This window comes from Salvia splendens, chromosome 15 (assembly GCF_004379255.2).
Source record: "Salvia splendens isolate huo1 chromosome 15, SspV2, whole genome shotgun sequence".
In the NCBI taxonomy this organism is placed as follows: Eukaryota; Viridiplantae; Streptophyta; class Magnoliopsida; order Lamiales; family Lamiaceae; genus Salvia; species Salvia splendens.
Window position 1 is genome coordinate 29,566,345 of NC_056046.1, and position 23,649 is coordinate 29,589,993.

A 23,649-nucleotide genomic window follows, 5' to 3' on the forward strand; every position below is an offset into this window, starting at 1 on the left:
TATTTTGACTAAGTTTTATAATAAATATATTAAATAGAAAATGAAATAATGAGAGCCATGAATAGTGAAGGGAAGAGATAAATAAGAAATGGAGGATTGGAGGTGCTACCTGTTTAAATTAATAACAATACATCAAATTCATGTTCATATATTTATAATTCATGATTATAGCCTTATTTAAGTCCTTCCTTGTTTCCGATGGTAAAAACAGAATTACTCACGAGCAACCACCACCAACAGCTTCCCTACGTTGCGACCGGAGTATAAGCTAAAGAGAGCCCCAAGCGCGCTTCCAATGCCTTCGGCTATGTCTTCGACGTATGTGATCTTCTCTTCCTTGATTAGAAGCACAACCATCTCCAGGAACTTGGGGTAGAGATGGTAATGGTCGCTAGTGAAAAATCCTTCCATACGGACCCATTTTACTATTGCGTTAATCAAGTTGTGGACGCCTTCGGGCTGCTCAAGGCTGTTGTATTGGGAGATCATCCCACAAAGTGCAACACGGCCGTTGAGTCTCATGTTGTTTAGCACCGCTTCGAGCATCTTCCCTCCCACGTTGTCAAAGTAGATGTCGATGCCATCGGGGAAGTACCTAATTAACAACAACACAAATTTGTGAGTATTATCTACATAACGATAAATTGCCGAAAAAACTATAAAATTTGGTCAAATTCTATCAAAAAACTAACCAAAAAAATTATATATTTGGATTTGTTATCCACAGTCGTGGGATGATTGTGAACTGATCCATACTTGGTGGTTTTCTCAGCTGATTTACCAAACTTCGCGGTTTTTTGCTAGTTTTTATGAAATTTGTATTGAATACAAAAGGATTCTTTTGTTATATAAGAACATAAATATGTGTATTGTGTGTTAAATTACTAACTATTCTTCAATGTTAAATAAGTATACACATTTTTATAGCAATGATAGAACCTCTTCAACGCTGCATTATAGTCTTGCTCTTCTTTGTAGTTGAATGCTTCGTCAAACCCGAATTTGTTCTTCAAGAGATCGACCTTCATCAATGCAAAAGCTGACTTGTTCATCTAATGTGAAACATAAACTTGCCACAGAAGAAAAATAGCACATAAATCGACAACCAATCTAGCCAACAATCTAATAAGTTTTCGATAAGCCATTAGATTCTGACCTTTAATAAGGCTATACTCCTCCCAGCCAGTAAACCCCCAAACTAGCTCGCCCGTCTTGAAATTGGATGAGACGAATCCAGTACTTTCGACTCTCCAAATCCATAAATAGGCTGTCACCAGAAAAAGGTCAACAAACACAAAAAAGATGCAACCAACATTGCATCAATGGAAAGATAATATTTTTTATTTCTTTCCCCAAAATCTCAAACTATTCATCAAACAAGACCTCTGCAGAAACATCAAAAAGACATAGCAAACATTTTATCAATAGAAAGATACAGTTTATATTTTTCTCCCCAAAATCTCAAACTATTCATCAAACGAAAAAATACTACTGTTATATTCCAATGAGATCATCTACACAATATTGTATTATAAGTCTATTTTTTTAATAAAATAAAAAATTAAGGGCCCCAATTTAAATCAAGACATGTATAACAAATTCTATTCCAACCAGAAGAAAAATTAATTTCAACAAGAAAAATTTAACTTAAAAAAACTAAACTTACAGAATAAAAACTAAACTTACAGAATCCAGCGTGAAAGAAGCTGAATCGAGTTCCTGATTCTTCATGAGGCCAAGAATAAAAGGATCGATGGATAAGTAGAGATTCTTCACCAAAACGGCGTCGTCGCAACAGCTGGGAATTTTGATCTGAATTTTGGAAGTTCTCAGCGACATATCGGATTCTTTCATAGATGTTTTGACATAGTTGTTGAGTATCACTTGCTTGTTGCTAATTTCCTCACCAATTTTACCGTTAATTCTGGTAGAATTCTGGTGATCAGCTTCATTGTTTTATTTCTGAAAATCCCTAGAAAAGCTCTTGGCTAATGGAGTAGAAGTTTGAGGTTGTGTGTACTAGCGGCGCCTCTGCTAGGTGAGAATCATAGGGAGCTCTAATATTCTATGGAGGGACATCTTTTTTTTATATTATTTTAGATCCGTGAACTTTAAAAATATAATATGAGGTCCGTCAACTGTGAGTTAATATCACTTTTTTACTATTTTCAAGTTTTTTGGATGAAAATACCCTCAATCATATTTTTAATTAACCTATCACATACTCATATGGTTTTTGTAAATGATAATAAATAGCTAAAGTGGATATATGATAAAGTAAGAGAGAGAATAACATAGAAGAGAGTCTTATCTACATTATTCTCTATCTTACTTTACCCTTTCTTCATTAATTATTTATTACTCCCTCCGTCCGTGAAACGTTTTCCAGTTTTTCCATTTTGGCCCGTCCGTGATGTTGTCCGCTTTGCTATTATTTTACTTTTTTGGTAAATGGTTCTCATATTCCACTAACTCATTACACTCACATTCTATTATAAATTCAATATATAAATATGGACCTACATTCCACTAACTTCTTTCACTCACTTTTCTTTACATTTCTCAAAACAAGTGCCGAGTCAAACATGGACAACATTTTGCGGACGGAGGAAGTATCATTTGTTCAAAACGAGTGCAGAAAATGAAATGTGACAAAATTTCAGGGACGGAGGGAGTAGTAAAAATATGTATAAAAAAATATGGGTATGTGATAAGTTTATTAAAAATATGTACCCGGTATTGAGGGTATTTTCATCCAAAAAATTTGAAAATAGTAAAAAAATATTTCGATTAATATTAACTCATAGTTGACAGACTTCAAATGATATTTTTAAAGTTCACGGATCTAAAATGATACATTGACAAAGTTCGTGGACTAAAAAAATATTCCTTCTTCTCAATAATAGGCGGGGGTATTTTCTTCAGCAACCATTTAATTAAAAAACAAATATTAACACCTAAAGCCCCTAACCAGCCGCAATTCTCCAACACTGAACACTTGAAAAAAGATCCAATTACGTGGGCCCACCAGCCCATATAAGGAAAACTGAACGAGTCTCAGTTTGTATTTTCTTTTATGACTTTAGGTTATGGCTGGCAAAATTTATTGTATTTATAGGTCATTAGGTATTAAGTTCACTACATTTGACTAATTCAAGCACAACATTTGTAAAGTTGTTTCAATACTTTCAATTTTTCGTAAAAATGCGACACAATATTAGACTTATTATTTATTTAGTTTGACTAAAGTTTAAATTTTGTCTCGCACATTTATTTAAAAAGATATTTTGATCCACAGTTTAAAGATTTTGTCAATTAGGTAGAGTACTTGTATTTTAAAGTCTAAAATTAGGCTTGTATATTAAAAGAATATATTTTGTCCTATACATTAATAAATTTTGTCAATTAGATAGAGTACTTGTATTTTAAAGTCTAAAATTAGGCTCCTATATTAACAAAAACATTTTTATCCTATACATTAACAATTAGTAGAGTACTTGTATTTTAAAGTCCAAAATTAGGCTCGTATATTAAAAAAACATATTTTGTCCTATACATTAATAGATTTTGTCAATTAGGTAGAGTACTTTTATTTTAAAGTCTAAAATTAGGCTCGTATATTAAAAAACATATTTTATCCTATACATTAATAATTAGTAGAGTACTTGTATTTAAAAGTCCTAAATTAGGCTCGTATATTAAAAAAACATATTTTGTCCTATAGAATAATAATCAATTAAGTGTCTTCGCTTCTGGTCCTAACCTATATATTTCAATTCATATTTAACATGTTAATCAAGTCAATCCATATTTAACTCATTCATCAAGTCAAAATGAGATTAATTAACCATTAATTATTAACAAAATTAGTATTTTAATATGGCCAAGACATATAACAAGATCTAGGAATGAACGGCGATTGGGGTCGAGGGGGGCCGACCGACCCCACCGCCGGCCCATGAATACGGCCAGAATCAAGCTTCTGTCGTTGTGCTTCAAGTCTTCGACCCAACGATGTAGAAAGAATAGCAGATATGCAACGGCTAATGAAAAGGAGAGTGTTAATCAAGGATCAATTGAGAATTTATACTATATTTATTGGAGGCTATGAAGAAACTACACGTCATGGCTTAATAAAGTGTTAATTTAGGCGCTATAAAGTTATTTATGAAGGTATTAAGACACTAAATGTTCTAGTGTATTTTTTTTCATAGTCATAACATAATTACATCACTTTATCTGTGTTCATGGATTAATGTGAAAATCACATTTTATGTGAGAATCGAGAATAATATTTTGAATTTATAAACTTGGATAATTCACGGTAAAAATTAACCGTATGAAAATAATACTCCCTCCGTCCCGCTTTAGCAGTCCCGGTTGATTCGGGCACATGTTTTAAGGGGTATTTAAGTGTGTAATAAACAAATGATGTAGTGGAGGTTGGGTCCCACTTTTAAACAACTTTTTTTACTTTTTTGCTTTTAAGTGTGTAATAAATAAATGATGTAGTGGATGTTGGGTCCCACTTTTAAATGATGTAATAAATAAATTGATGTAGTGGACATCAATTTTTATGCACCGAGTTCAACCGGGACTCCTAAAGCGGGACACCCGAAATTGATCAACCGGGACTGCTAAAGCGGGACAGAGGGAGTATATTTATTCGTGACTAGTGGGATTTTAATGCATATCTTTCACTTAATTTAATATATAAATACGCCAAACTATAAACAAAGTTCAAGAAACAAAAGAAAAATATAAGTAGGCCGGGTTGAATTTAATATACATCACATTTATTATAAATCCCTTCTATGTATGTAACACCCACTTTTTTTTTCTAACTTGTGGAAAATTAACTCTTTAGTGTTGTTATTCGTATCTAATCTCTTTTACCTCGCGTTGTGATCGAGTGATATGTTTAAAGTAAGTATCATGTCGTCAGCTGAATGAAGTTCTTTTAGCATTGAAGAACTAATAGCCAGTTGAGAGGTTCTTTCTACAAATAAAAGTCCAAAAGCGTTTTTACAACGAGTTCGATGCTAGAATAAAATAAGAACACGATTTCGGACATCACAAGAGTCGTGCCGGGACGGACTCGCGCCGGGCAGCCGTGCCGAGTGCCGGGCAGCCCCGGGACAGCCATCTTCCGTCCTCCGGGTCTTGCTCGATCACCACATTTTTTTTACTCCCGATACCTACACGAAAGGATGGACCATGTGTCAAATCCACTTTCGACATCAAATTAAGACGAAAAGTTTGACAAGAACCGCATCACATCAAGCACGTTTTCCAAACGATGGTTCGCGTTCTACGAACGACGGTTCAACTCCAAACGAAATTTCACGTTTTCCAAACGACGGTTCGCATTCTACGAACCACGGTTCAACTCCAAACGAAATTTCACGTTTTCCAAACGACGGTTCGCGGTCTACGAACCACGGTTCAACTCCAAATGAAATTTCACGTTTTCCAAACGACGGCCGCATTTATTAGTCTTCGTTTCGAAATGACAAGTTGGGAGTTTTTGTCTTTTGTGAAAAATGTAATTTTCATTCCATGCTTTTGTTTCTCTTTTGTCTCTCTGTATATAACTTCCATCCACTCCAAATTCTTTTACTTCACCAACAAAGAGCTACCATCAAGATTTTCGCCCCCTCTTCATCCTCTCCAAAATTTCTTCCAATCCTTGTTCTTGCATCCATTGGAGTTTGATTTTCAAGAGTTCCCGACGAATCGCATCAATCTTTGCTTCTACCGCTTGGTTTTCGATTCAAGAAGGTATAATTGAATCTTTTCCTCATCTTCTCCATTGAAACCTTGTTCTTGATTCCTTCATGCATATAGTGAGTGTAGGAATCTTAGATCGCATAATTAATCGGTGGAAATTTGTGTTTGTATGAGAACAATTGGGAATATGCGATTTTGAATGAATATGTGTGAAGTTTGAATGAATCATTAGTGAATGATGTGTGAATATATGAGAACATGACTGTGAGAACCTTTTGAAGCATGATTGTGTGTTGGAAGCATGAAAATTTGTGTTTGGATGAATGAGGAAGAAACCCTGATCTCGAAATTTTGATGCCTGAAAACTTTGGTGTTCAGACAGTGGATTCCGACGTGTGTTTGACCAATCAAAAGATCTAATTTTGACACGAAATTTTAACTGAGTAAACTTCAAGGTGTTATCTGTGTTTTGTGTGAATTTTAGATATTTTTGACGAAAGATTAATATTTAACAAATTTTTGAAGTTGACTGCGCAATTCTGCCAGAAACTTATATTCTCGCCCAGAAAGTTTCGTTTTCTATTTGACCGACCAAATGGCCTTATCTTGACGTGAATTTTTGACTGTATGTAATTTAAAGTGTCTTCTATGTGTTGTGAAAATTTCAACCTCATTGAACATCGGATGAAGTTTTGGTAAATTTTTCAATCGAACCGCGCAGTACTGCCAGAATTTTTATGTTCCGACCGGAGGGTTGTATTGTTGTTTTGACTGACCAAATGATATGATTTCGGTGTGAAATTTTAACTGGATGAACTTGACTGTGTCTACTGTGTTGTGACCAAATTTTAGCTTCATATAAGGTCGGATGGATTTTTGGTGATTTTACAAACCAACTGCGCAGTTCTGCCAGATTCGTGGTTATGTGGAAATATCACTTGTTGCCAAGTTGAGTGAATTATATGATGCATGTATTTTTTAGGAATGTATCCTATGACGTGATTATGTGTGGCACGTTGAGAAATATTATGGCATGTTTTCCTTATGTTGATGAATGTTGGGATGGGTAATTTAAGAGAATGATAAAAGGAACGATAGGACATGCATGATAATGTGAATTGATGGAAGGCTGATTTGTATTGTGGTTTGGCAAGGGTTATTGTGTGTACGTGAGCACAAGGAACGAAGGTTTGCCTTAAGTGAATATTGAATTGTTTAAGCAAACGAGGTGGGCTTTCGAACTGAGTATTTTTAAGACTCTCTTTAAAGTATGTTTACAGTTTTTATGAAAAGTATTTATATGTGCTTTCTACTTAAGATATGATGTTAAGTGCGATCTTGCTATTTAATGTGAAGTATTATGATAAGTGTTATTTGCTTGGTGTTATTATATGTCGTTAGATGTTGCTTTACGAGTGCTTATGAAGTGTAGCTTTTGTTGAGTTTGAAAGTTATGTGTACGGCTTTTGATGATAGAAAAATGATTTACATTTCAAAAATGTGTTATGAAAAAAAAATAAAGTTGAAAAGGTTATGTCAAGCCATATTTTGTTTTGGAACTATGCCTATCTGACTACAACAATGAATGGAATAGATTGATGGGTGACCGTGGGAGGTAACCACTTCCCCGGCACTTGAATGGAATGGATTGACGGGTGACCGTGGGAGGTAACCACTTCCCCGGCACTTTAATGGAATTGATTGATGGGTGACCGTGGGAGGTAACCATTTCCCCGACACTTGAATGTTAAGATATGATAATTAATGAAAGGAACGATGAATGATGAATGGATTGATGAATGAACAAGAGATAGTGAAATCGGGTTTGTCAGATACGGCATATGTTCCAGGAAAATAGATCGAAAGATCGCTTTTGAAAAAGGAAAAGAAAAATGTTTAGTGTTCTCGGACTTTTCCTAAAACCCCGAGTTCACTCAAAGAGTGGCTTGACAAAATTAGTTGTTATGAAAATATATTTCGGCACGTGTCCACTGAGTACACCAAGTACTCAGCCCTGCATATGTTTTAAAAATGTGCAGGTTGAGCAGTGATGACGGCGGGCGATGTTGAGCATAGACGATGAAGATCCTTCAATAGAATAGTACTCGGATGCGACGTGTCTCCATACACAACGTTATCTGCTCTTGACTCTTCCACTGCAGTGCAAAAGTCGAGTTTGCACTTTTTTATCGTGCACTCTGATATATACTATGTGAGTTATTTCGGTTCAAGCTTCAGTTGTGCCACAGTTTCCCCTTTCTGCCCCGCTTCTTTCATCCTCCCCTAGTCGCGATCAACCGTATTTTCTATCCTTAGAAAATGCGGTCGTGACAGAGTGGTATCAGAGCAATTTTTCTTTCCGCTCTAGACCCGAGAGTCTTTTTCATTCTTAGTCTAGATTCGATTCGCTAGACTAAAATAAGATTAAATTTGGAAGGCTCAACATCCCACTTCGCCACGCTCAACCAAGAAAGAGGTAATATTTTTTTTTATGTGAAAATTTTTATGAGAAAGTTTCGGAGAAAGGACGATGAGAAAATTTTTGAGAAAGAAAGAGGAGAAAATTTTTATACGAAGGAGGAAGTAGAATCTTTCTGTGAGGGATTGATTTCGAGTTGAGAAGAGTATTTGCTAATGTTTGAGAAAAGAACGAGTTTTGATGAGGGACGATGGATTGTTTGTTTTTACATGAAAGATGAAAGTTGATATTCTAAGTTTGAATGACTTTAAATGTGATAGTTGTTGATCTATGAGGTGGTGAAATGTGTTGTGAACTTAGAGTGCCTAAGACTAAGCTAGATGGAATGTGCCGAACCATAGTTGTAAGTTGAAAATTTATCTATCGCTTTCCCGAGCGATGAAAACGAACGAGAAAGGGAAGAGGGGCGAAATTCCTAGATTACCAAGATACGAGACAAGGAGATCGAGAGTGCGAATGGAGGCCGGTGAACCATGAAACTTTTTCTATTCTTTGGAATGGCGCGGAACGTTGAAGCAAGCTTAGTGTGTGAACCATTTTACTATTTTCTATCGTTTTTCGTGAATGATAAGGACGAAAGAAATACGAGGAAGATTTCAAGAAGATAATGATAGAGAAGACGAAATGAAGCTTCAAAAAAAAAAAGGACCGAAACAAGAAGAGCTGATGCTAAGTGATGTAGCTATGCAATGACAAGAGATCATACTCGCGATGCAAATCAATATAGCATTATCTCGCGTAATTTCATTAAAAGTGGCGACACGATGGAGACGACCTTTATTGGAGGCAGAGAAGCACACGGATGATTAAAATGTTTTAAGAGAATGATTGTTATAATATGCAAGAATATTATGAAGATATGGCTTTTGACTGACTACAATTACTTTGTTGTAATGACGTGATGAATGTCAACTTGGAATCCACGGTTTCTTAGAACGATGTTACCATGTTCAGCCTCAGAAGGATGAACGAGAGAGTGTGACCTTCGTAGCTAGAATGAATGATTTTAATCAACAGTACTTACTTGGATTATAAGAATTTTTTTTTTGGAACCTTTCAATTAATGGTGAGCCCTTGTCTATTTAAGACCTTGTTCGACTCATAATTCGCAAGTAATGCCCATTATTTCTTTTCCTATATCGAGTCATGACTCACTTTCAGTTCTTGAACGTTGGAGCTTGCCTTCGTAACTTTGGATATCTTGATTAGTAGTCTTCTTTGATCCATCTTTCGTAAGGACAAATTTTGACCTTATGAGTTTTCGTCATCGAACTTCATTCCTAAAGTTGTTTGCAGTTATGACCTTCAGTATGATCACATCTCCCATGCATGTTTCTTCAAAGGATGGAATATTCTTCTTGGAACTTTTGTCCACCTTTTTATTCCGTAACTCTGTCTGTGGCAAGTTCTTTCTTGTTGAGGTGAAATTATTGTTAGCTCAGTTTCACAACGTATATTGTTTCATGCTCAGTCATTTTCTTTATGCAACACCAAATTAAGGCTATCATGTTCTCTTCTTCTGTAGCGGGTTTGATCTAGTTGCTTTTCTGAAAAGTTTCATTCACTTTGAGTTGTCTTTAACAAACTCGTGAATCCATTGAGGTGAATTCATTATTCTATATGGTGATATTGTTGAACCATGATCCATGTTGCTTAATGGAAATTGCCTACGTTTCTAAATCCTCCTACGACTTATCATTTCAGGCTTTGACATTTTGAATGATAAGTTATTGGCATTTGGATCTTTCAAATTTGATCAGACAATTGAACAAATTTTTTTTGGCAGCCTACAATGGAAATTGAGATATAATTAAGTGTCATCCTATTACATGTTCTTTCAAGCTCTTACAAGAAGTGATTCTCAAGCTCTATGAGTTTACCTAAAACCTTTTAAACCACGTAATTCTCAATGGAGATGTTGAGTCTAATGGAACTTAGCTCTTGCTTCGTTTTCAAACCAATTTTCTCAAGTTGGGGATGAGATTAAGAAGAGTCGAGCTAGAAATGTTGTTCTTGTTTTCTTGATTAATTCTGCAGCCTTTTTGATTAAGACACTTTCAGCAGTGTTGCTACAATTTCGAAATCAGTTCATATCCAAGTAAGACTGCTTGATTAATTTTTGAGTTCTCGATACTAGACTTGGAGGAAAGGGTGAGGTTGAGCTTTTCGAATGCACACGGGGGAATAAGTTTCTATAATCAGACATGCGTAAAAGTGATACACCAACTAGAGGCATCGATATAACCAAGAACACGAGGTGTTAAAATTTCAGCCATAGTTATTAATTATTAAGCGATACGAGGAAGTTGCTTGGAAATTGGATTACAAGTTCATGGAGAAATATTTTTATTCGAAGGATGTAAGCAAATTTCGGGACGAATTTTTTTCAAGGGGGAAAGAATGTAACACCCACTTTTTTTTCTAACTTGTGGAAAATCAACTCTTTAGTGTTGTTATTCGTATCTAATCTCTTTTACCTCGCGTTGTGATCGAGTGATATGTTTAAAGTAAGTATCATGTCGTCAGCTGAATGAAGTTCTTTTTAGCATTGAAGAACTAATAGCTAGTTGAGAGGTTCTTTCTACAAATAAAAGTCCAAAAGTGTTTTTACAACGAGTTCGATGCTAGAATAAAATAAGAACATGATTTCAGACATCACAAGAGTCGTGCCGGGACGGACTCGCGCCGGGCAGCCGTGCCGAGTGCCGGGCAGCCCCGGGACAACCATCTTCCGTCCTCCGGGTCTTGCTCGATCACCACATTTTTTTTACTCCCGATACCTACACGAAAAGATAGACCACGTGTCAAATCCACTTTCGACATCAAATCAAGACGAAAAGTTTGACAAGAACCGCATCACATCAAGCACGTTTTCCAAACGACGGTTCGCGTTCTACGAACGACGGTTCAACTCCAAACGAAATTTCACGTTTTCCAAACGACGGCCGCATTTATTAGTCGTCGTTTCGAAATGACAAGATGGGAGTTTTTGTCTTTTGTGAAAAATGTAATTTTCATTCCAAGCTTTTGTTTCTCTTTTGTCTCTCTATATATAACTTCCATCCACTCCAAATTCTTTTACTTCACCAACAAAGAGCTACCATCAAGATTTTCGCCCCCTCTTCATCCTCTCCAAAATTTCTTCCAATCCTTGTTCTTGCATCCATTGGAGTTTGATTATCAAGAGTTCCCGACGAATCGCATCAATCTTTGCTTCTACCGCTTGGTTTTCGATTCAAGAAGGTATAATTGAATCTTTTCCTCATCTTCTCCATTGAAACCTTGTTCTTGATTCCTTCATGCATATAGTGAGTGTAGGAATCTTAGATCGCATAATTAATCGGTGGAAATTTGTGTTTGTATGAGAACAATTGGGAATATGCGATTTTGAATGAATATGTGTGAAGTTTGAATGAATCATTGGTGAATGATGTGTGAATATATGAGAACATGACTGTGAGAACCTTTTGAAGCATGATTGTGTGTTGGAAGCATGAAAATTTGTGTTTGGATGAATGAGGAAGAAACCCTGATCTCGAAATTTTGAAGCCTGAAAACTTTGGTGTTCAGACAGTGGATTCCGACGTGTGTTTGACCAATCAAAAGATCTAATTTTGACACGAAATTTTAACTGAGTAAACTTCAAGGTGTTATCTGTGTTTTGTGTGAATTTTAGACCTTTTTGACGAAAGATTAATATTTAACAAATTTTTGAAGTTGACTGCGCAATTCTGCCAGAAACTTGTATTCTCGCCCAGAAAGTTTCGTTTTCTATTTGACCGACCAACTGGCATTATCTTGACGTGAATTTTTGACTGTATGTAATTTAAAGTGTCTTCTATGTGTTGTGAAAATTTCAACCTCATTGAACATCGGATGAAGTTTTGGTAAATTTTTCAATCGAACCGCGCAGTACTGCCAGAATTTTTATGTTCCGACCGGAGGGTTGTATTGTTGTTTTGACTGACCAAATGATATGATTTCGGTGTGAAATTTTAACTGGATGAACTTGACTGTGTCTACTGTGTTGTGACCAAATTTTAGCTTCATATAAGGTCGGATGGATTTTTGGTGATTTTACAAACCAACTGCGCAGTTCTGCCAGATTCGTGGTTATGTGGAAATATCACTTGTTGCCAAGTTGAGTGAATTATATGATGCATGTATTTTTTAGGAATGTATCCTATAAAGTGATTATGTGTGGGACGTTGAGAAATATTATGGCATGTTTTCCTTATGTTGATGAATGTTGGGATGGGTAATTTAAGAGAATGATAAAAGGAACGATAGGACATGCATGATAATGTGAATTGATGGAAGGGTTATTGTGTGTACGTGAGCACAAGGAACGAGGGTTTGCCTTAAGTGGATATTGAATTGTTTAAGCAAACGAGGTGGGCTTTCGATCTGAGTATTTTTAAGACTTTCTCTTTAAAGTATGTTTACAGTTTTTATGAAAAGTATTTATATGTGCTTTCTAATTAAGACATGATGTTAAGTGCGAGCTTGCTATTTAATGTGAAGTATTATGATAAGTGTTATTTGCTTGGTGTTATTATATGTCGTTAGGTGTTGCTTTACGAGTGCTTATGAAGTGTAGCTATTGTTGAGTTTGAAAGTTATGTGTACGGCTTTTGATGACAGAAAAATGATTTACATTTCAAAAATGTGTTATGAAAAAAAATAAAGTTGAAAAGGTTATGTCAAGCCATATTTTGTTTTGGAACTATGCCTATCTGACTGCAACGATGAATGGAATGGATTGATGGGTGACTGTGGGAGGTAACCACTTCCCCGGCACTTGAATGGAATGGATTGACGGGTGACCGTGGGAGGTAACCACTTCCCCGGCACTTGAATGGAATTGATTGGTGGGTGACCGTGGGAGGTAACCATTTCCCCGGCACTTGAATGTTAAGATATGATAATTGATGAAAGGAACGATGAATGATGAATGGATTGATGAATGAACAAGAGATAGTGAAATCGGGTTTGTCAGATACGGCATATGTTCCAGGAAAATAGATCGAAAGATCGCTTTTGAAAAAGGAAAAGAAAAATGTTTAGTGTTCTCGGACTTTTCCTAAAACCCCGAGTTCACTCAAAGAGTGGCTTGACAAAATCAGTTGTTATGAAAATATATTTCGGCACGTGTCCACTGAGTACACCAAGTACTCAGCCCTGCATATGTTTTAAAAATGTACAGGTTGAGCAGTGATGACGGCGGGCGATGTTGAGCATAGACGATGAAGATCCTTCAATAGAATAGTACTCGGATGCGACGTGTCTCCATACACAACGTTATCTGCTCTTGACTCTTCCACTGCAGTGCAAAAGTCGAGTTTGCACTGTTTTTATCGTGCACTCTGATATATACTATGTGAGTTATTTCGGTTCAAGCTTCAGTTGTGCCACAGTTTCCCCTTTCTTACCCGCTTCTTTCATCCTCCCCTAGTCGCGATCAACCGTATTTTCTATCCTTAGAAAATGCGGTCGTGACAGAGTGGTATCAGAGCAATTTTTCTTTCCACTCTAGACCCGAGTCGCGATCAACCGTATTTTTCTTTCATCCTCCCCTAGTCGCGATCAACCGTATTTGCATACAGACTTTACAATTCATATGTAAATTATCAAACTATTAATTTGTTCTATTTTGCAACCAAACTATTAAATTCACATGTAAACGATCAAACTATTAATTTGTTCTGATTTTGCAACCAAACTACTGATTCGATTTGATTTTGCATTTTAACTATTAAATCTGACATCAACCAAAATAATGTTAAATTTTATAGTTAAATAATTCATTGGTTGAATTATGGTTATAGAATTATATCAAACCATTTTAAACTCAAAATCTTAATCGGAAGCAAAATTAGAATAAATCAATTGTGAAATACATGTTTTAAAATGTTAACAATAATAACACATAACCACATCATACACGCATCGCTAACAAAAGTATTAGAATTAAGTAATAATCTTTAAATGAAATTTTCTGCGTCTATCACTGCATTTTTTGACGATCATTTTGTGAAGGTATGGCCGGTATCACTGCATATGTTGGATTTTACGAGATTTGCTCTCCAAAAAAGGGTGAACTCGTCTTTATATCGGCTGCATCAGGAGTTGTAGGTTAGCTTGTTGGCCAATTTGCTAAGCTATTTAGCTGTTATGTCATTGGAAGCGCAGGATCACAACATAATGTCTTTTAATTATTCTTTTAAATTAATTTATAAAAATCCATTCACCAACTTCTTTTTCAATTTGAATTTGCATAATTTGTTGGTGATTAAATGAATATGGAATATAATAGTAATAATTAACATAAATAACCATACAGTCAAAAGTCAACTCTAATTCAAGGTTTAAAATATTCAATAAGAATTATCTTTAATAAAAAATATTAATAAAAATAACCTCAGCAATTATCTTAATACTGAAGCAGCAATTTTCTTTTTGGGGCTGTAATTACTTTATATTTTTTAGAGTTAATTTATTTATATGTATTACTTTGTTCAAGGTTGACCTTTTGCAGAACATATTGGGGTTTGATGATGCATTCAACTACAATGAAGAATCGTACCTGAATGAAGCCATAAAGAGGTATATATATAAAGTGACAAAATTAATTAATTTCTTTTACATATATAATTAACTGATCTGACCATATAGATTATGGGCCAACAAGATATTGGGTCGGGTCGGGCCGGTCCAATCCAAAGATATATATACATGTAGCCCATATGGCCCTAGCTAGTCACATAAATAAACAAAAAACATATATTTATGATCAAAATTTCCCATTCGGTCTAATGAGCACAACCCCGACCCGTACTTTGTTATCTCTAATAAGTGTATGAAATTAATCACAACTATTTAGGTACTTCCCCGAATGGATTGACATATATTTCGAAAATGTAGGAGGCAAAATGCTCGATTCGGTGCTCCCGAACATTAGACCCCACGGTCGCAACACCGCCTGCAGGACGATCTCGCAGTATGACGAGGAGGAGCCAAACGCGACACACAACTTGATGTATGTGATCGTAAAGAAAATCCGAATGCAAGGATTCGTCGTCTTCGACTACTTCATTGTTGAAGGAATTGAGGCTGCGCCAGCTGCTTTGGTTGGACACTTTTCTGGTCGCAAAGTGGGAAAGCAAGTTGTTCTTGTGGCTCGTGATTGATCAATTTGGTCCTATCGATCTTGATTTAATGGACGGTGAGGATTGAATTGTGTATTAATTTATATCTAAAATAATTTGTGTTAGCTTCAATAAAGAATTACCATTTTTATACATGTTAGAAACTAGAAACAAAGAGATGAAACTTCTTTTTTCTTCTTTGAAGAATAAATCGATGGCAACAATGAAATTTTCTTTGCTTAAAATTGTTTAATTCATTAAAAAATATTCTCGATGACCTAGTCAAGAGAAATCGACGCTTGAATACACTAGTCAAAGGGATAGAACTTTTGAATTTGAGTGAAAGTAATGCCACTGAATAGTTCACATTTCGATCTCATACTTTGCATTCAGTCACAGCAGGAGATGTTGTTAGATACACAATAATTTATTATTCTTGAATTATAATATTTTAATATTAATATTTCCATGTTGAAATTTTGTATAATAGTATAGTTTTATCATCTTTCAACCACCATTATATGGGCTTAAATTAAACTAAAATATCGCACTTTTCTAAACGTTATATGCTGCATTCTTATCGAGGAACATGTGTCAAAAAGACTTCAACGACGTCCCTTAATGATGTATTATGTATTTTTAAACTAACATTATGATTATGAATCAAAATTTTATCTCTCATTAAAGTACTCTAAGATAAGTTGAGAACACAAATTTCCTATCCAAATTATATTTTGAATCCGCCGGCAATGGTTGATTAATTATTGATATTTATTGTACTAGTATTATATTAGTATTACTCCTACGCAGTCATTTTGTTATTCAAGGTCTACTGCTATAAATCCAACATTTATTTTTCACAAGCATGGTCAATTTTATAGTACTCCTCGGACCATCCCCACACATCTAAAAATAAACGTATTTCACGCTTGGTTAAAGAAAATTATTCCTTTCAATTTATTGCACTTCCAAATTTTCAACACATAACATGAAGCAATTTTTTTCCAACACATATTATTTAATAAAGGGATATCGGTCTCTAAAATCATCGAAATTAGGCCAAGATTTAGTATTTCACAAGATATTGGGTCGGGTCGGGCCGGTCCAATCCAAAGATATATATACATGTAGCCCATATGGCCCTAGCTAGTCACATAAATAAACAAAAAACATATATTTATGATCAAAATTTCCCATTCGGTCTAATGAGCACAACCCCGACCCGTACTTTGTTATCTCTAATAAGTGTATGAAATTAATCACAACTATTTAGGTACTTCCCCGAATGGATTGACATATATTTCGAAAATGTAGGAGGCAAAATGCTCGATTCGGTGCTCCCGAACATTAGACCCCACGGTCGCAACACCGCCTGCAAGACGATCTCGCAGTATGACGAGGAGGAGCCAAACGCGACACACAACTTGATGTATGTGATCGTAAAGAAAATCCGAATGCAAGGATTCGTCGTCTTCGACTACTTCATTGTTGAAGGAATTGAGGCTGCGCCAGCTGCTTTGGTTGGACACTTTTCTGGTCGCAAAGTGGGAAAGCAAGTTGTTCTTGTGGCTCGTGATTGATCAATTTGGTCCTATCGATCTTGATTTAATGGACGGTGAGGATTGAATTGTGTATTAATTTATATCTAAAATAATTTGTGTTAGCTTCAATAAAGAATTACCATTTTTATACATGTTAGAAACTAGAAACAAAGAGATGAAACTTCTTTTTTCTTCTTTGAAGAATAAATCGATGGCAACAATGAAATTTTCTTTGCTTAAAATTGTTTAATTCATTAAAAAATATTCTCGATGACCTAGTCAAGAGAAATCGACGCTTGAATACACTAGTCAAAGGGATAGAACTTTTGAATTTGAGTGAAAGTAATGCCACTGAATAGTTCACATTTCGATCTCATACTTTGCATTCAGTCACAGCAGGAGATGTTGTTAGATACACAATAATTTATTATTCTTGAATTATAATATTTTAATATTAATATTTCCATGTTGAAATTTTGTATAATAGTATAGTTTTATCATCTTTCAACCACCATTATATGGGCTTAAATTAAACTAAAATATCGCACTTTTCTAAACGTTATATGCTGCATTCTTATCGAGGAACATGTGTCAAAAAGACTTCAACGACGTCCCTTAATGATGTATTATGTATTTTTAAACTAACATTATGATTATGAATCAAAATTTTATCTCTCATTAAAGTACTCTAAGATAAGTTGAGAACACAAATTTCCTATCCAAATTATATTTTGAATCCGCCGGCAATGGTTGATCAATTATTGATATTTATTGTACTAGTATTATATTAGTATTACTCCTACGCAGTCATTTTGTTATTCAAGGTCTACTGCTATAAATCCAACATTTATTTTTCACAAGCATGGTCAATTTTATAGTACTCCTCGGACCATCCCCACACATCTAAAAATAAACGTATTTCACGCTTGGTTAAAGAAAATTATTCCTTTCAATTTATTGCACTTCCAAATTTTAAACACATAACATGAAGCAATTTTTTTCCAACACATATTATTTAATAAAGGGATATCGGTCTCTAAAATCATCAAAATTAGGCCAAGATTTAGTATTTCCCAATAACTTAAAAAATGGTCTAAAATATAACAAACTTTACACTTAATTTGTTTGTTAGTACTACTATTTCCCATGGCAGGTCAATCACCATATCCAACCAACTTCCGAGCATTTTTTATCTTACTTGGCACTTTCTAAATCATTGTGATTTTCAACGTAGCTTTTCAACGTATATCTAAAATATTATAAACACTTCACGGTTGCCCACGTATAATAAGATTTTTTCTAAAATATCATATTTGTGCTGAGTTGTGAAATAATAATAAAATGTAAAGTTTGTGATACTTTAGACTATTTTTAATGTTCTTGGGAAAAACTAATATTTGGAAAGTTTCATGATATTATATGTCAAGATCACTTCAATTTAGAATATAAACAAAACAAAACACATAATGAAAAATGGAGGGAAACACGCAGATTGTATCAAAAGACTACGTGAAGGGTTTGATAAAGGAATTAAATTTGATTCTGAAAACCTCATAAATCAAACAGAATATTCCCAACGGTGCCTTTTTGGTGAAGGAAAAGGGAAACACGGACCTCACCGGGGGGCAAAAGAGTCAATATAACTGCGCTTCACCGGGGGTAAAATTAGGGTTGGCCCGATTTGTTTGACTCCTAATTCAACACTTCATTGATTATTTTATAATATAGATAACTAAAAAAAATAACTTTCAATTTTATATTAAATATATAAATTATATACTAAATTTTATTAATATAATAATAGATAAAATAAATTGGAAACTTCAAATTCACTAAGAAAAACATTTAAAATTCTAAAATATGCTTTGAAATTTCTTGATATTTATGTTTTATTTTGCATAAATCTCCGTAGTATTTAATCGTGTTTATGTTTGAATTTAAGTATCTCAAATTCAATATTATTAAATGTTTTACATTTAATAAATATAACTAATTTTCAATATTATTTGATTGATCACATGTTAAATTTATCGGTAGAAACCGATTAACCCGTTGGGCTAGCCCGAAACCCGAGTTTTTAGGGTTAGGGTTTAACTTCTATAACCTGAAAAAAACCACTACTTGATTAGCCCGCACCTGAGTGACCCATAACTCGGGCAAGGTTGGCCTGAAACCCCGCTGGGCCGACCCGATTGACATCCCTACCAGAGACGTCTATGGAAGTTAAAATTCAGAAATCTCGTATTTTGACTAAGTTTTATAATAAATATATTAAATAGAAAATGAAATAATGAGAGCCATGAATAGTGAAGGGAAGAGATAAATAAGAAATGGAGGATTGGAGGTGCTACCTGTTTAAATTAATAACAATACATCAAATTCATGATCATATATTTATAATTCATGATTATAACCTTATTTAAGTCATTCATTGTTTCCGATGGTAAAAACAGAATTACTCACGAGAAACCACCACCAACAGCTTCCCTACGTTGCGACCGGAGTATAAGCCAAAGAGAGCCCCAGGCGCGCTTTCAATGCCTTCGGCTATGTCTTCGACGTATGTGATCTTCTCTTCCTTGATTAGAGGCACAACCATCTCCAGGAACTTGGGGTAGAGATGGTAGTGGTCGCTAGTGAAAAATCCTTCCATATGGACCCGTTTTACTAATGCGTTAATCAAGTTGTGGACGCCTTCGGGCTGCTCAAGGCTGTTGTATTGGGAGATCATCCCACAAAGCGCAACACGGCCGTTGAGTCTCATGCTGTTTAGCACCGCTTCGAGCATCTTCCCTCCCACGTTGTCAAAGTAGATGTCGATGCCATCGGGGAAGTACCTAATTAACAACAACACAAATTTGTGAGTATTATCTACATAACGATAAATTGCCGGAAAAACTATAAAATTTGGTCAAATTCTTTCAAAAAACTAACCAAAAAAATTATATATTTGGATTTGTTATCCACAGTCGTGGGATGATTGTGAACTGATCCATACTTGGTGGTTTTCTCAGCTGATTTACCAAACTTCGCGGTTTTTTGCTAGTTTTTATGAAATTTGTGTTGAATACAAAAGGATTCTTTTGTTATATAAGAACACAAATATGTGTATTGTGTGTTAAATTACTAACTATTCTTCAATGTTAATCAAGTATACACATTTTTATAGCAATGATAGAACCTCTTCAACGCTGCATTATAGTCTTGCTCTTCTTTTTAGTTGAATGCTTCGTCAAACCTGAATTTGTTCTTCAAGAGATCGACCTTCATCAATGCAAAAGCCGACTTGTTCATCAAATGTGAAACATAAACTTGCCACAGAAGAAAAATATCACATAAATCGACAACCAATCTAGCCAACAATCTAATAAGTTTTCGATAAGCCATTAGATTCTGACCTTTTCTTTGCTCCCCGCACTCCCAACAACGTAACACCCTGCGATCTTTGCAAACTGACCAACGAGCTGACCAACAGCTCCGGATGCAGCAGAGACATACACAGTTTCCCCCTTTTTGGGAGAGCAAAACTTGAAAAAACCAACATAAGCTGTCATGCCAGGCATGCCTAAAATGATAACGCGAAACACGTTGATTTTCAGTCTCAAGTTAGTACATCTCCTACTGTTTTTTTTCAGAAACTATCAAGATAAACGCTACAAATCCAGCATTTCCCAATCTATTAATTCAAGCAGATATAGTTCATCAACAACTCGTTTTCGTTAACAGTTTAACTGCATACATAACTTCTGCAGAATCACAAACAACTAGTTCTAGTCAGACAAATAGCACTAGGAAGCAGGAATCATGCGTGAAATTTGAAGTCGATAATCACAAGGGGCTCGAGAAACTCACCAAGAATCCCTATAAAATAAGAGAGGGGCAAATCTTTATCTTGAACCTTAAACAATTGGTCTGGATCTTTAATAAGGCTATACTCCTCCCAGCCAGTAAACCCCCAAACTAGCTCGCCCGTCTTGAAATTTGGATGAGACGAATCCAGTACTTTCGACACTCCAAATCCATAAATAGGCTGTCACCAGAAAAAGGTCAACAAACACAAAAAAAGATGCAACCAACATTGCATCAATGGAAAGATAACATTTTTTATTTCTTTCCCCAAAATCTCAAACTATTCATCAAACAAGACCTCTGCAGAAACATCAAAAAGACATAACAAACATTTTATCAATAGAAAGATACAGTTTATAATTTTCTCCCCGAAATCTCAAACTATTCATCAAATGAAAAAAATACTACTGTTATATTCCAATGAGATCATCTACACAATATTGTATTATAAGTGTATTTTTTTAATAAAATAAAAATTAAGGGCCCCAATTTAAATCAAGACATGTATAACAAATTCTATTCCAACCAGAAGAAAAATTAATTTCAACAAGAAAAATTTCACTTAAAAAAACTAAACTTACAGAATCCAGCGTGAAAGAAGGTAAATCGAGCTCCTGATTCTTCATGAGGGCAAGAATAAAAGGATCGATGGACAAGTAGAGATTCTTCACCAAAACGGCGCCGTCGCAACCGCTGGGAATTTTGAGCTGAATTTTGGAAGTTCTCAGCGACAAATCGGATTCTTTCACAGATGTTTTGACATAGTTGCTGAGTATCACTTGCTTGTTGCTAATTTCCTCACCCATTTTGCCGTTGATTCTGGTGGAATTCTGGTGTTCAGCTTCATTGTTTTATATCTGAAAATCCCTAGAAAAGCTCTTGGCTAATGGAGTAGAAGTTTTGGGTTGTGTGTAGTAGCGGCGCCTCTGCTAGGTGAGAATCATAGGGAGCTCTAATTTTCTATGGAGGGACGTCTTTTTTTTAATATTATTTTAGATCAGTGAACTTTAAAAATATAACTTCAGGTCCGTCAACCGTGAGTTAATATCAGTCGAAGTACTTTTTTACTATTTTCAAGTTTTTTGGATGAAAATACCCTCAATCATATTTTTAATTAACTTATCACATACTCATATGGTTTTTGTAAATGATAATAAATAACTAAAGTGGACATATGATAAAGTAAGAGAGAGAATAACGTAGAAGAGAGTCTACATTATTCTCTATCTTACTTTACCCTTTATTCATTAATTATTTATTACTCCCTCCGTCCATGAAACGTTTTCCAGTTTTTCCATTTTGGTCCGTCCGTGAAATGTTGTCCACTTTGCTATTATTTTACTTTTTTGGTAAATGGTTCTCATATTCCACTGACTCATTACACTCACATTCTATTATAAATTCAATATGTAAATATGGGACCTACATTCCACTAACTTCTTTCACTCACTTTTCTTTACATTTCTCAAAACACGTGCCGAATCAAACATGGACAACATTTTGCGGAAGGAGGAAGTATCATATCAATTAAGTGTCCTCGCTTCTGGTCCTAACCTATATAGTTCAATTCATATTTAACATGTTAATCAAGTCAATCCATATTTAACTCATTCATAAAGTCAAAATGAGATTAATTAACCATTAATTATTAACAAAATTAGTATTTTAATATGGCCAAGACATATAACCAGATCTAGGAATGAACGGCGATTGGGGTCGAGGGGGGCCGACCGCCCCACCGCCGGCCAATGAATACCGCCAGAATCAAGCTTCTGTCGTTGTGCTTCAAGTCTTCGACCCAACGATGTAGAAAGAATAGCAGATATGCAACGGCTAATGAAAAGGAGAGTGTTAATCAAGGATCAATTGAGAATTTATACTATATTTATTGGAGGCTATGAAGAAACTACACGTTATGGCTTAATAAAGTGTTAATTTAGGCGCTATAAAGTTATTCATGAAGGTATTAAGACACTAAATGTTCTAGTGTATTTTTTTTCATAGTCATAACATAATTACATCACTTTATCTGTGTTCATGGATTAATGTGAAAATCACATTTTATGTGAGAATCGAGAATAATATTTTGAATGTATAAACTTGGATAATTCACGGTAAAAATTAACCGTATGAAAATAATATATTTATTCGTGACTAGTGGGATTTTAATCCATATCTTTCACTTAATTTAATATATAAAAACGGCAAACTATAAACAAAGTTCAAGAAACAAAAGAAAAATATAAGTAGGGTTGAATTTAATATACATCACATTTATTAAAAATCCCTTCTATGGATGTGCCTCTCTCCTATTACACTGGAATTCTTGGTAAATTTGTTTGTCAAATTAGCCGCCGTATGTATCGTGTCAGTGCATATTATTGTAGGATAATTTGCCTATAAATTTATAAATTTTCATCAAAATATAGTTTTTGCATACAGACTTTACAATTCATATGTAAATTATCAAACTATTAATTTGTTCTATTTTGCAACCAAACTATTAAATTCACATGTAAACGATCAAACTATTAATTTGTTCTGATTTTACAACCAAATTACTGATTCGATTTGATTTTGCATTTTAACTATTAAATGTGACATCAACCAAAATAATGTTAAATTTTATAGTTAAATAATTAATTGGTTGAATTATGGTTATAGAATTATATCAAACCATTTTAAACTCAAAATCTTAATCGGAAGCAAAATCAGAATAAATCAATTGTGAAATACGTGTTTTAAAATGTTAACAATAATAACACATAACCACATCATACACGCATCGCTAACAAAAGTATTAGACTTAAGTAATAATCTTTAAATGAAATTTTCTGCGTCTATCACTACATTTTTTGACGATCATTTTGTGAAGGTATGGCCGATATCACTGCATATGTTG

General features: G+C 34.7%; 1 protein-coding gene and 2 long non-coding RNA genes across 3 annotated transcripts; 1 reads left to right on the forward strand and 2 right to left on the reverse strand.

Annotated features, from left to right (window-relative positions):
• Positions 1-62: 62 nt before the first annotated feature.
• Positions 63-21,684, reverse strand: LOC121768982 ((+)-pulegone reductase-like). Its single transcript, XM_042165620.1, has 5 exons — positions 21,329-21,684; positions 20,751-20,928; positions 20,297-20,463; positions 940-1,022; positions 63-595 (listed from the first exon to the last, which is right to left on the reverse strand). The coding sequence occupies exons 1-5, from the start codon at positions 21,551-21,553 to the stop codon at positions 214-216; spliced, it is 1,035 nt and encodes a 344-aa protein (XP_042021554.1). The 5' UTR covers positions 21,554-21,684; the 3' UTR covers positions 63-213.
• Positions 12,581-15,561, forward strand: LOC121768985. The gene is made up of 4 exons (XR_006043459.1): positions 12,581-12,603; positions 13,416-13,589; positions 14,748-14,815; positions 15,134-15,561. It is a non-coding gene; the product is annotated as an uncharacterized LOC121768985 (long non-coding RNA).
• On the reverse strand, positions 19,203-20,069 carry LOC121768984. Its single transcript, XR_006043458.1, has 2 exons — positions 19,833-20,069; positions 19,203-19,735 (listed from the first exon to the last, which is right to left on the reverse strand). It is a non-coding gene; the product is annotated as an uncharacterized LOC121768984 (long non-coding RNA).
• Positions 21,685-23,649: the final 1,965 nt, after the last annotated feature.

Bases quoted from the DNA above. Each gene is read 5' to 3' on its own strand.
- LOC121768982 (XM_042165620.1), bottom strand. From the start codon at position 21,553: ATGGGTGAGGAAATTAGCAACAAGCAAGTGATACTCAGCAACTATGTC. The intron at 20,929-21,328 runs GTAAGTTTAGTT...TTCTGGTGACAG, and splicing joins CTTCTTTCACGCTGGATTCT to CCTATTTATGGATTTGGAGT. The intron at 596-939 runs GTTCTATCATTG...GTTGTTAATTAG, and splicing joins TATAATGCAGCGTTGAAGAG to GTACTTCCCCGATGGCATCG.